At 37.8% G+C, this 14,452-nt stretch overlaps 1 protein-coding gene across 3 annotated transcripts in view; it reads left to right on the top strand.

Annotated features, from left to right (window-relative positions):
- Positions 1-14,452, top strand: part of PTPN4 (protein tyrosine phosphatase non-receptor type 4) — a 177,737-nt gene that overhangs the window by 138,426 nt on the left and 24,859 nt on the right. For all 3 annotated transcript variants that reach the window (XM_077755303.1, XM_077755302.1, XM_077755304.1), the window contains 3 exons: positions 3,523-3,606; positions 3,696-3,752; positions 9,703-9,859. In XM_077755303.1, coding sequence (XP_077611429.1) covers positions 3,523-3,606; positions 3,696-3,752; positions 9,703-9,859 — 298 coding nt within the window. The remainder of the gene's footprint in view (positions 1-3,522; positions 3,607-3,695; positions 3,753-9,702; positions 9,860-14,452) is intronic.

Raw genomic sequence — 14,452 nt, 5'->3', positions numbered from 1 at the left:
CTCTTTTTCATCATAGGTTGCTCATGAATTTTGCCACAATGTAACGCAATTGTGGAATTTCCATTTATCATCATTTTTTAAATGTTCATGGCTCTAGAAGTTAATTCCTGACAAATTTATGTTGATTCAGTCTTAAAAAACACTCATTTTTAGAACAAAGGTTAATAATCCACTAACCTTATTATGTAATTCACCAGATGCAGGGACTTGATCAATTTCATCAACCTTCTGAAACTGAGTACAGGTCCCTGGATTTATGATCGCTCTCTGTTCTGTACAATATATTTATGAATCACTTGGTACTCTCCCTGTAGAGAACATACTTTTACCACAACAAAATGGCATGTTTCTAGTATCTCCTGATTTATGAATTTTCATGGCTTTCTCAAGTAGATGTAAATAAACCAAAAGTGAGATTGTCCATAAATTTTAGGGATACACTGTGTTCATGAAGAAGTATGAGGACAGACAAATATGGGTATATTTCAGGAAACTTAAAGGGACATCAGGAAATAAGATAGAGGGAGAGGTGGACCCACAGTGGGTATTGGTGGTGCCAGAAGTTTCTGGTTGGCGCGACTCTTATAGCCCTCTCATATCTAAATTTGAAGAGCACAGTGCAGCCACTCTGTTCTCCCACAATTACTGCTCCACCACCACAGGCTTATCAGAGAACCATCCAAATCCTTACCAAAACTGAGTGATAAATTTGGGGATACCTGTGTGGTGATTCTCCTGTATCATTCCCTTATACATTCCTTCATCAATCCATAGTCATTGAGGTCTTTCTGTGTTTTGGGTTCTCTGGTGGGTAGTGTGTGAACATAAAGACAAATAAGATGTGGTCCCTGCTATTAAATAATCTACAATCTAATTTTTTCATTCACACAAAAGTTAATATTAAGTACCATTCATTGTTATAGACTTTGGGGATATATTGGAATAAAATAGAGGGTGAAAAAAAACTCAAAAAACTCTACCTTCAAGGAACTTACATTCTGGGGATAAGGGCAAGACAAACAGTAAACACGGTAAATAATTTAAATACATAGCATATTAGATAGTATACATTTTAGAGAGAATAATAAAACAGGAAGGGCGTAGAGAATTTCAAGATGAGAGGACCACAGTTTTAAATGGTGTAAGCCAGGGATGAAGTTAGCGATGAGTCAAAGACATAGCCAGTGGAAGAGCAGGAGGTACAGAGACCAGAGTATGACTGATCCTGTCAAGGAACATCAAGGGAATCAGTGTGGCTGGCACAAAATGAGCCAATGAGGAGGAGACGGGTACAGGAAAAGGCCAAAGTCTTTAAAGATTGTGTTTTTTAACCCTGAGTGAGATGCGAAGCAAAAGGGACATATATGAGGAGAAAAGCAGCATGATGTCACTTAAGTTGTAACAGTGTCGATCTGACTATTGTATTGAAAATAGCCTGAAAGGGTAGCAGCAGGGATACTGGTTGTGGGGGAGTGCAGTATTCCCGGCAAGTGGTGGGATTCGGATCCGTATGGCAGCAGTGGAAGGAGGAAGACATGGCTGTGTTCTATAGTCTGGATGGTTTGGAACAGAGCTAACACACAGGATGGGATGTGGAGGGCTGGAGAAAGAGGAATCATAGATAACAGCAAGGTTTGGGTCCTGAACAGCTAAAACACGAAGTCTCTGTTTACTGACACAGGAAAGGCTCCAGGTAGAGCAGGTATAGGTGACATGTTAGGAGCACAGTTTGGGACATAACAAGTGTGAGATTGCTACTAGAAATCCATCAACAGCTGCGATTCTGGACTTAAAGGTCCAAGCGAGGGTTATAACACTGGGGGTTGATGGCAGGTAGGCAGTACGTAAAATCATGAGAGAGGGAAAAAAAACACCCAAGGAAGTATAGTGTGTGCCGATAACTAAATGAGAGGTTCTAGGAGGCCTTTGGCCATCCAAAATGTAAGCATTAGGGAGATGAAGAAACCAGCAAAGGAGACTGAGAAGATTCAGACAGCAAGGTAGGAAGAAAACTAGTCCACTGGTTGACTGGCTAATGGCACAGAAAGTCACAGAGAGAATAGCCAACTTTGTCAGCTGGTACTGGTAAGTCAAGTAAGGTGAGGATTGACAGTTGAACACTGGATTTAGCAATATGAAACTCTGTGGTGACCTTCATTAGAACAATTTTGGTGGAGCATTGGAGATAAAAACGTGACTGAGAGGATGAGATCAGAGGACATAGAGACAGCAAATGTGGCCAACTCTTTAAAGATGCTTAAGAGCAAGAGGAAGGAGACAAATGGGGCAGTAGCTAGATGGGGAAGTGGAGTCAAGAAAGTTCATTTTCTTTTAAGGGGAGAAATAAGAGTATTCCTCAGAAGGGTGGGGAAAATGGATAATGTAGGAGAGTAGAGAATTACTTACTATAGGAGTGTCCTTGAGATTGGAAAAGGACCTGGGTCTAGTTTGAAGGTAATATAATCAGAAGTGATTATAGGGAAGGATATACAAATAACTAATGGAGCTGTAGGGTTAAGAGAAGACCTCACAAAGTAAGCTTCTCTGACCTGTGTCTTGAAGGATAAGCAAGAATTAGCCAGATACTTCCCCTGAAAGAGCACACATAAAACATTCAGGGAAAGAAGCTAGTGCCAAATGACCATGTATGTGAAATGCCCAGAATAGTCAAATGTAAAGAGACAGGAAATAGGTTAATGGTTGAATAGGACTTAAGAAATGGGGGTGAGGAGATGGGAAATGACTGCTAATAGGTACAGGATCTCTTTTTCACATGGGTGAAAATATTTTAAAATGAAATGGTAGTGATGTTTCTACAACTCTTGGCTGTTGTAAAAATTATTGAATTAAACACTTTGTGTGAAGTGTAGTGTGTGAATTATATCCCAATAGAGCTGTTTTTAAAAAACAGAGGGAGGAGGGGCGCCTGGGNAAAAAAAAAAAAAAAAAAAAATAAAAAAAAAAAAAAAAAAAACAGAGGGAGGAATGTGAATTCTTGTAACAGTTATGAACACTTACTGTGTGCAGAGCTTTGAGCCAGGTTCTAGGGGTATTGCAGCTAATAACTTAAATAATGATGCCCCTGTTACTCCTTGCACTTAGTCTAGGCTGAATCTAGCTGTGGTAACTGCAAGGTATTAATCAAAATTTATTTTCCTGGGGCTCCTGGGTGGCTCAGTCGGTTAAGCATCCAACTTCAACTCAGGTCATGAGCTCACGGTTCATGAATTCAAACCCCACATCGGGCTCTGCTGACAGCTCAGAACCTGGAGCCTGCTTCGGATTCTGTGTCTCCCTCTCTCTCTGCCCCTCCCCTGCTCGCTCGCTCGCTCTCTCTCTGAAAAATAAAGATTAAGAAAATAAAAATAAAAATTTACTTTCCTGAATTAACATTTGAATTTGTTATGAGTTTTTATATATTGTAGGTAATATTAATGTACAAAAAGCATACTTCATGTATATCTTTGAAGGAGGGATTATAAATGAGGAAAATTACAAGTTATTTATTTTTGTTTTCTTAAGCCTAATGGTGGTATTCCACAAGATAATCTTGTTCTAATCAGAATGAAACCTGATGAAAATGGAAGGTTTGGATTCAATGTAAAGGTAATCTAGAATTTACATTGTATTCAGTTTTTAAATTAAGATGTGTCTATTTTGGTAATAATTGATACCTGATTTGCTCTGTTGTTAAGGGAGGGTATGATCAGAAGATGCCTGTGATCGTGTCCCGAGTAGCACCAGGAACACCTGTGAGTTATCTGAATCTTGCAAGTAAACCCTATTTTCAAGAATATGTACTCATTTTATTTTTACTAGTTTAAATAAATGGAAAAAATTAATTTCTGAAAATTTGTTAAGTATCAGATGTTGACTAAATCTCTTAAATTGCTGGGAAGTTTTTATTTCCTGTATATGAGTTTTCTTAAATCCATGTTTTTGGAAAGAAGCTGTTTAATAATTTTGATGTTTCTAAAGTGCTAATAGAGTCTATCAAAATAACTCCTTTAAACATAGAAAAATGTAGACAGAGGTATAGTATTTGTTTTGCTTTTTTGTTTGTTTGGTATTTTCATTTAGAATTGTTTACCTACAATCTGTTTGCCTACTTTGGTTTAAAAAAAATTGACTTTAAATAGAAATGGTAACTAGTGTTTTCTTTTCCTGTAGGGAGAGTTTTAAACTTTTTATTACAAACATTTTAAACAAAAGTAGAGAAAACACTGTATGTACCCATTATGATGAACCTTCCTCTTCCCTTAATTCACCTTCAGGATTCATGAACTTTCTGCTCATCATAAGGACAATTCTTTTTTTTTTTTCTTTTAATTTTTTTTAATGTTTTATTTATTTCTGAGAGGAGAGAGCATGAGCAGGGGAGGGTCAGAGAAAGAGGGAGACACAGAATCTGAAGCAGGCTCCAGGCTCTGAGCTGTCAGCACAGAGCCTGATGTGGGGCTCGAACCCACGAACCTTGAGATCATGACCTGAGCCGAAGTCAGATGCTTAACCGACTGAGCCACCCAGGCGCCCCCATAAGGACAATTCTTAATTAGTTGTGGGTGTGTTCTCTCTATTGCTCTTTTATGTAGCAAATATTGCTTTCTATTTCCCATTTCTGTTGTTGCCTACTTGACCTAAATAGTCTTCAAGGAGTTTTCTGTCAGCACCTTATCATTTACTTGTCTCTGTGTCTACAGACAGATAGGAACCAGCAGCCTGAAAGAGCCCAGTTATGCTTTATTTTGGTGCTTTGCAGCAACCTTAAAATTGATTTGATAATCACAGTCAAGATTGATCAAGGATATCACGATACATACTTTTGGTTCTGATTGTTAAGGATTTTGTTGGTTGCAAATAACAGGGTACTATGGAATACCCCTGGCTTAAGCATTAATACAGAATGTATCCATTAGCTATAATAGTACCTCACAAAACCCAAGGATAGGAATGCAGTCCAACCTGGAGTACAAAAAAAACTTTAAAATAAACATGAGCACTCTCTATTTTTTCATCTGTATTTCTTTTTATGTTCCATTCTTCTCTCCTGCTGCAAACCAGTTTGTGTAGGGAATCAGCCTCATCTCTCTAGCTCCTCTAAAAAAAATACAGTGTTAATAAAGACAGTGTACTTAGTAGCAGCTTCAAGTTAGTTCTGTTACATCCCCACCACATACTCTACTTTCAAATAGGACTGTGTCCCTGACTCTCATCGAAAGAGAATTTATAGAACTACCTCCATTCTTAGTTTATGTGGTGGGCTACTGGTAACTTCTAGGTTTATATATTAACAGTTTAGTAACTAGAGCGCTTAAACCTCTCAGTCTAGTTTACAGACTTCTGGAAAGTAAGTTCTTTATAGATCTAGCTTGTATCAGAGGTCTTTTTTTCAACAAATCACTTGGGGTCGGGAGAACAGGACAGGGATATGATGTATGACATGCCTCTCGAACCTACTATGCATGTGAAGGATGGGAACAAAGATGGAGGAAATAGTCCAAAATTAGTTATTAACATGCATATATATATATATATATATATATATATGGAAATATGTATGTATTTAAGACAGACTGCAGATGAGGAGATGAAAGATTGTTAAATTCTCATCTGTAGGTAATGTCTAAAATAGAAAACTGAAGAAAAACAAAATGAGGATGTTATTTAGAGATACTGAAGTAGATACAAAAGATGTAGCTAAAATGTTGAAGTTGCCTGGGGTGGAGGGGGGCAGGATGTACAGAGGAACACGAGACATGGTTGCTTGTCTTAGTAATCTTGTAGACTTAGTTCTTCAAGCTGTGTGATGTAAATTTGACTGAAAACAAAAATTTAAGCTAAAACGTTTATGGGTCAAATACAGATCTTTTGGCATGACGATTCTACTTTTAGCAGTTGCTGGTAATGAAGTAGTTGGACTACAGAACAAAGGATACACAAGGAAGTTCATTGTAATATTGTTTGTAATAACGATTGGGGTGGTGATAAAAATGTACGTCATTGGAGTTGGTGAAATAAGTTTTGTGCTCCTTTACAGCTGTTGAGATGATAGATGATGTAGTTTTGTGTAAGTATGGAAATGGGCTCATAAGACAGTGTTATAGAAAATGTATATTATTGCTCCACATGCATGTTTCATCCAGTTTCTTAAAATATGAGTTAGTGCTTTAAAAATTTTGGAAACGGATCAGCCTGTTGAGTGTCTGACTCAGCTCAGGTCATGATCTTGCGGTTTGTGGGTTGGAGCCCTGTGTCGGGCTCTGTGCTGACAGCTCAGAGCCTGGAACCTGCTTCAGATTCTGTGTCTCCCTCTCTCTCTGCCCTTCCCCTGCTCACACTCTGTCTCTCAAAAATAAACATTTTTTAAAAATTTAAAAAGTTTGGAAACATGCTCAAAATGCTAGTAGCATTTCATCTGGGTAGTAGAATTATTGGTATTTATCACTTTGTTTTATATTCTTCTTTTTAATAATCTGAATCATGATAATGAGAATGTATTGCTTTTGTAATTAGAAAGGTAATGTATCTGTTTATACACCAGTTGTAATAGTAACTGAATGACACAAAAGAAATACTATTTTTCTTGAGCAGTGAATGTAGATCATTTTCAATTAGGTCAGAGATGTTCAGGGAACATTGTATAGACAGGTTTATTTCCAAACAGAATTCTGTGACTCTAAATATTCTTTTTAGGCTATACAGATTATTGATAATTTTCCCTGTCAGCCATGTAGAACTGTGTCTCATAAATATTGGCTGAAGGGCACTTGGCTTGCTCAGTCAGTAGAGCATGCGACTCTTGATCTCGGGGTCGTGAGTTCAAACCCCACATCTGGTGTAAAGCCTACCTTTAAAATAAAAAAGGAGCTATTCGAAAACAGACCCATATTTATAAGAGAAGACACAAAAGTTCCCAAAAGGCAGAGAATAAGAAACAAGAAATGTAGATGGATAAAAAAACAACAACCACAGCAAAGCGTAATGAGTTAAGGAAGGAAGAATGAGGTTTCCAGCAGGAAACCTTAAAAAATATATTGGCTGAATTTAGAACAATAGAAACTTATCATTTTTTCATTATCTTACTAGAGACCGTCACAGTGTTCCCGTTGGAAACCTGATTTTAGGTGATTGGAGGAAAAGAACAGGACTTCAGATACTTTAATGTTATTCTTTATATTGGACACCTTCTGAAATGGTTAAGATAATTCCCAATTAAAGCTGTTTTGCTTTCTGTCTGATTATCTTTGAGCCAGCAGTCGTTGCTCCAACAAAATTCATTTAAATACATAGATAATCAGGGCGCCTGGGTGTCTCTGTTGGTTAAGCGTCCTGACTCTTGATTGCGGCTCGGGTCATGATCTCACAGTTTGTGAGATGAAGTCCTGCATCAGGCTCTGCACTGACAGTGCAGGGATTCTCTCTCCCTGCCTCCCCCCCACCCCGCCAAAATAAATAAGCATATAGTTTATCTAGACTTTCCAGATCAGAATGCAAATAGACAAAATGCAGCTTCCACACACACACACAAAAGAATGAAAATAGAAATTTATTAAATATACCTGATGAAAGGCAGATTAAATATGAGAGAGTTTCTGTCAGTGATAAGTGATAATGGGTTCAAAAAATTAATCTCTGCATGTTCTAGCATATTGATTAACTACCCCATTAGCCTCAGTCTGTGAACTGGAAATATCAGTGGATGTACTCAAGGTACAGTAGGAGAAATGTGTAGCTATTCTCTTCCTAGCACACGGACTGCCTTCTCTTTCCTACCAGCTGTATTGTCCACAAAGTAAGGTAAGAGGGTACCACTTTGCTCCAGCCCATTACATTTCTCCCAGTACCATTGATACAGAGCATTCACCACCCTTTAGGTACTGTACAGGCATTTACACAAACTTGGGACCACACTGGTACACAAAAGTATCACAGTGCTGGTGTGCAGAGGGAATATATGAATGTCATCTCCACCAAGAAGTAGAGAAAGAAACAACTATTCTGAACTTGCATTTTCTAAATTTTAATACTTTGCATTGAATTATCACATTTTTGTCTTTAGAAATTTATGAAATAATTAGAGCAGATACCTGCTCCATTTCCAGAGTTTCGGGTGTTTGAAATCACATGCTTTGTAAGCAGCAAAGAAAGAACTTATGCTCTTTCCATTAGTGACAGGACCTTGTTGGATTATTATTGATTTTGTGTTTATTATGAATTTGACTAGTTGTGCTTTCATTTCTTCTAGCATCCTTTTTCTGTAAGGTCCCACCCTGTCATTTCCTTCCCTAGCCGACTGATCATCCTCCAGACTTGACTCCGGTGTTTTCTCATTGCTGTGTTCCTGGAGCCTGCTGTCCCTACATCTGCTTTCCGCTCTTAGCTGCATCGTGTCTTTCTTTTCCCAGTGAGATGCAGGCACCTGTCACTTTGCACGGTGGGGCAGGACTGTAAAAACGACTCTGTATGGCTGACTCTGTGTGAAGCGATCCTGGTAATCAGTGGGAAAAGTTACAGTGGCTTCTATGACCTTTCAATTTTTTATCAAATAATTGAAATTTCTCTTAGTTGTTCCTATAAAGTTATAGGGAGATGAAAAAATAATAAAACTAATACTGATTTATTATCCTCTAATTCGAACTATCAGAAACACTGAGAAATAAAGCGTTCCATTTCCTTATGGGAACTCATCACAAGTACATTGAATTTGTTTCCCTTATTGTTGTGTAACTTAACATACAAGAGTGAGCTTTTTTCTTTCCTTAGCAAATTGTCCTAATCCTTTCTAAATTGGTATTCACTTCTACCATTCATTCTTTGCTTTTTCAATGTTATGAAATAGACCTTTAGTGAGAACTGTTTTGCCAGCCTCACTTCCTCTAGGACATCTTCATCTGGAAACTCACTTCATCACAGCCACTTTCATTTACGTTGACAAGTCGGCTTCAATAAATTCCTTTCGCTGCATGTCTGGAGACTCTTGGACAGTAGCCACATCACTATTTCCGCTGTCAGTGGTTTATATTCGATTTGCATTTTACTTCTAGCACTATCACTCTTTTGTTTCTTTGCTGCATTTTTAGCTTTCCTGGCCAGTTCCTGCTTTAGATTTACTTGGGTTTACCACTGGGAGGCAAGGAGGTGAAACAGGTACCTGCTTTGCTGTCTCTCTGCAAACTGAGTGACAGATGAACAGCAGCAAGTCACCAACAGACTTTGAAAGAAGTGACATGTGATGGGTCACTGATTGTGATGTGTGTCTTATTTTTGTAATGATCTGTGGACTCATGAGCTAGTAGCAAAGTTTGTACGTTATGTAATTATTCACATTTAATGCATTGTGGTAACTGCAGTCTGAACCTTGTTGGGAGACTGTCACCTAACTAACCTGTGGGGACTGAAATTTATACATACAGGACTGTGCAATGTGAGGGCTGCCTGTATCTATGCACCTTGAGATCATTAGTCTTCTCTGTGTATCTAAGCGTTTAGTAGGACAGCAGGGAAAAAGTGGTTGAAAAGGAAAAAAGGTAGTAGTTTCATGGGGATGCTAGATTTCTACTTTTTGCAAATAGATGAATAAATGGATGGATGCCGTTCTGTATGTAGCTTTTGCTCTCCTGCTGTAGTGTCCATAAAAATAAATTCCTGTGCTTTACTTTCAGAAAGCCATGTAAACACTTGAAACTTTATGTTACATTATAGGCTGACCTCTGTGTCCCTCGATTGAATGAAGGGGACCAAGTTGTACTGATCAATGGTCGGGACATTGCAGAACATACCCATGATCAAGTCGTCCTGTTTATTAAAGCTAGCTGTGAGAGACATTCTGGGGAACTCGTACTTCTGGTTCGACCTAATGGTAAGTACTCTATGTAGCACTGGATGGTTTCATAATTTCTTACTTTTGTTACTAGACACAGCAACCAGAGTGGGCTTTTAAAAAGCATATCAGGCCATGACTGTTTACTGCTCAAAGTGGCTTCCATTCACACTGGTAGTAAAACTCAGTTCTTGGCCCCTTGTCTGCCACACAGCCTTGCTCACTTTCCTCTGTTCTATGCTGGCTTTTTAAAAATTCCTTCTGTCTAAAATGCTCTTCTTGATTTTCCTATGACTTATATCCTCACTTCATTGGGGTCTCTGCTCAGACGTCATCCCCAGGAAATCCCTCTTCTTCCACCACAGCTAAAAAGGCCTCCCTTGTCCCTCAGTTGCTCTAGTGGTGGTAGGTACACAGTAAATCCTTGTTGAAGAAATGAATATACATACACACACACCACATGTTCTTTATCCATTCCTCAGTCAGTGGACATTTGTGCTCTTTCCATAATTTGGCTATTGTTGATAGCGCTGCTATAAACATTGGGGTCCACGTGCCCCTTTGAATCAGTATTTTTGTATTCTTTGGGTATATAGTAGTGCAATTACTGGATTGTAGGGTAATTCTATTTTTAATTTTTTGAGGAAACTCCATACTATTTTCATCCCACCAGCAGCACAGAAGTGTTCCCTTTTCTCTACATCCTCGCCAATATCTGTTGTTTCCTGAGTTGTTAATTTTAGCCATTCTGACAGGTATGAAGTGGTACTTCACTGCGATATTGATTTGTATTTCCCTGATGATGAGAGATATTGAGCATCTTTTCATGTGTCTGTTAGCCAGCAGGGTGTCTTCTTTGGAAAAGTGTCTATTCATGTCTTCTGCCCATTTCTTAACTGGATTATTTTGGGGAGGATGTTGAGTTTGGAAAGATTTTTATAGATTTTGGATACTAACCCTTTTTCTGATATGTCATTTGCAGATATCTTCTCCCATTCAGTTGGTTGTCTTTTAGTTTTGTTGATTGTTTCCTTCACTGTGCAGAAGCTTTCTATCTTGATGAGGTCCCGGTAGTTCATTTTTATATATGGTGTAAGAAAGTGGTCCAAGTTCAGTCTTTCGTATGTCACTGTCAAGTTTTTTTTCCATTAGATACTCTTTCTTTGCTTTGTCAAAGACTAGTTGGCCATCATTATATCATTAGGGTGTCCATTTCTGGGCTCTCCCTTCTTTTCCATTGATATATGTGTCTGTTTTTATGCCAGAACTATATGGTCTTGATGATCACAGCTTTGTAATACAGCTGAAGTCTGGGATTGTGATGCCTCCAGCTTTGGTTTTCTTTTTTAATATTACTTTGCTAGTCACAGTCTTTCTGGTTTCATACAAATTTTAGAATTGTTTGATGTAGCTTTGTGAAGAATGGTAGTGTTTGGTAAGGATTGCATTGAATGTATAGATGGCTTTGAGTAGTATCAACATTTTAATAATACTGTTCTTCCAATCCATGAGCATGGAATGTTTTTCTATTTCTTTGTGTCTTCAGTTTCTTTCATAAGCTTTCTATAGTTTTCAGCATGCAGATCTTTTATCTATTTGGTTATATTTATTCCTAGGTATCTTATTGTTTTCAGTAGAATTGTAAATGTGATCGATTCCTTGATTTCTCTTTTCTGCTGCTTCATTATTAGTGTATAGAAACGCAACCAATTTATGTATGTTGATTTTATATCCTGCACCTTTGCTGAATTCACATATCAGTTTTAGTAGTTTTTTAGTGGAGTCTTTCAGGTTTTCCATTTAGAGAGTATCATGTCGTCTGCGAAGAGTGAAAGTTTGACTTCTTACCGATTTGGATGCCTTTTATTTCTTTTTGTCTGATTCCTGAGGTTAGGACTTCCAATACTGTATTGAATAACAGTGATCAGAGTGGACATCCCTGTCGTGTTCCTGAATTTAGGGGGAAAGCTCTCAGTTTTTCCCCATTGAGGATGCTATTAGCTGTGGGTCTTTCGTATATGGCCTTTATGATCTTCAGGTATGTTCCTTCTATCCCTGCTTTCTTGAGGACTTTTATCAAGAAAGGATGCTGTATTTTGTCAGATGCTTTTTTCTGCATCTGTTGAGATTATGTGGTTCTTTTCTTTTTTTTATGTGATGTAACATGTTGATTGATTTGTGGATTTTGGATCAGGCCTGTAGCCCAGGAATAAATCCCACTTGAGTAATTCTTTTAATGTATTGTTACATTCAGGTTGCTAGTATCTTGTGGAGAATTTTTAGATTCATGTTCATCAGGGAAATTGGTCTGTAGTTCTCCTTTTTAGTGGGGTCTTTGTCTGGTTTTGAAATCAAGGAAATGCTGGCCTCATAGAATGAGTTTGGAAGTTTTCCTTCCATTTCTTTTTTCTTTTCTTTTTCTTTTTTTTTTTTTTTGGAACAGCTTCAAAAGAATAGGTATTAACTCTTCTTTAAATGTTTGGTAGAATTCCTGTTTTAGGGGGAGATTTGTGATTACTGATTCAATTTCCTTAGGTTATAGGTCTGTTAAAATTTTCTCTCTTCTTGTTTCTAGTTTATATATTTCTAGGAATTTGTCCACTTTTTCCAGAATGCTCAATTTGTTGACATATAATTGCTCATAATCTCTTTTTATTTGTAATTCTGTGGTGTCGGTTGTGATTTCACCTCTTTCATTCATGATTTTATTTATTTGGGTCATTTCCCTCTTTTGAATGAATCTGTCTAGGGGTTTATCAATTTTGTTAATTCTTTCAAAGAACCAGCTCCTGCTTTCATTGATCTGTTCTACTGGTTTTGGGTTTTTTTTTTTTTAATTTCAATATCCTTGGTTTCTGCTCTTTGTTATTTCCCTTATTCTGGTTTTGGGCTTTATCCAGTTCTTTTTCCATCTCTTTTAGAAGTGTATGGTTAGGTTTGTATTTGAGGCATTTCTTCCTTCTTTAGGAAGGGCTGGATTACTATGTACTTCCCTCTTAAGATTGCCTTTGCTTCCTCACAGAGGTTTTGGACAATCGTGTTTTCATTTTCATTGGCTACTATGTACTTCTTAACTTTCTCTTTAATTTCTTTGTTAACCCATTCGTGTTTTTTTAAATGTTTATTTATTTTTGAGAGGGAGAGAGATAAAGAGCCTGAGTGGAGAAAGGGCAAAGAGAGAGGAGACAGAATCTGAAGCAGGCTCTAGGCTCTGAACTTTCAGCACAGAGCCCGAAGTGGAAGTCGAATCCAACGAATCACGAGATCATGACCTGAAGTCAGATGCTTCACTGGCTGAGCCATCCAGGCACCCCTCGCTCCCACATCCCATTCATTCTTTATTAGGATGTTCTTTAATCTCCAAGTATTTGTGGTCATTCCAAAATTTTTCTTGTGGTTGATTTCAGGTTTCATAGTGTTGTGATCCCAAAATATGCATGGTATGTTACTGATCATTTTGTACTTGTTGAATCCTTATTTGTGACCCAGTATGTAATCTGTTCTGGAGAATGTTCTATGTGCACTCAAGAAGAATGTGTATTCTGGTGCTTTAGGATGAAATGTTCTGAATTTGTCTGTTAAGTCCATCCAGTCCAGTGTGTCATTCAAAGCCATTGTTTCCTTGTTGATTTTCTGCTTAGATGATCTGTCCATTTCTGTAAGTGGGCTGTTGACACCTTAATTATGATATAATACCCTTCTTCATCTCTTGTTGCAATCTTTGTTTTGGCATCCATTAGCATGATAAATGGTTCTCCATCCCCTTACTTTCATTCTGCAGGTGTCTTTAGGTGTAAATTGAGTCTCTTAAAGGCAGCACATAGATGGTCTTGTTTTCTTACCCATTCTGATGCCCTATGGCTCTTGATTGGAGCATTTAGTCCATTTACATTTACAGTGATTATTGAAATATTTGAATTTAGTGCCATTGTGTTGACTGTAGAGTTGGTGTTTCTGGTGATGTTCTCTTATCCTTTCTGGTCTTTGTTGCTTTTGGTCTTGTTTTTCCTTCACTCACAGAGTCCCCTTAAAATTTCTTGCAAGACTGGTTTGGTGGTCATGAATTCCTTTGATTTTTTTTTGTCTGGGAAACTCTTTATCTTTCCTATGTTGAATCACTTCCTTGCTGAATAAAGAATTCTTGGCTGCATGTTTTTCTGATGTAGCACGTTGAATATATCTTGCTACTCCTTTCTGGCCTGCCAACTTTCTGTGGACATACCTGCTGCAAACCTGATCTGTCTTCCCTTGTAGGTTAAGGACTTTTCCCTTGCTGCTTTCATAATTCTTTCCTCGTGTGTGTATTTTGTGAATGTATCTGTGATATGCCTTGGTGATAGTCGGTTTTTGTTGAATCTAATCACAGTCCTCTGTGCTTCTTGGATTTTGAAGTCTGTGTCCGTCCTCAGATTAGGAAAATTTTCAGCTACAGTTTGCTCACATAATACCTTCTGCCTCTTTATCTCTCTCTTCATCTTCTGGGACTCCTATGATTCGAGTGTTGTTCCTTTTTAATAAGTCACTGAGTTCCCTAAGTCTTGTATTGTGATCTTTTGCCTTTGTTTCCCTCTTTTCTTTTTCTTTCTTTTTTTTGCTTCGTTTATTTTCTGTAATTTTTTCTTTTGTAACACC

This window comes from Crocuta crocuta, unplaced genomic scaffold, assembly GCF_008692635.1.
Source record: "Crocuta crocuta isolate KB4526 unplaced genomic scaffold, BGI_CrCroc_1.0 scaffold548, whole genome shotgun sequence".
In the NCBI taxonomy this organism is placed as follows: Eukaryota; Metazoa; Chordata; class Mammalia; order Carnivora; family Hyaenidae; genus Crocuta; species Crocuta crocuta.
The sequence above is the reverse complement of the archived record's forward strand: the minus strand, read 5'-3'. Positions and strand labels throughout refer to the sequence as shown.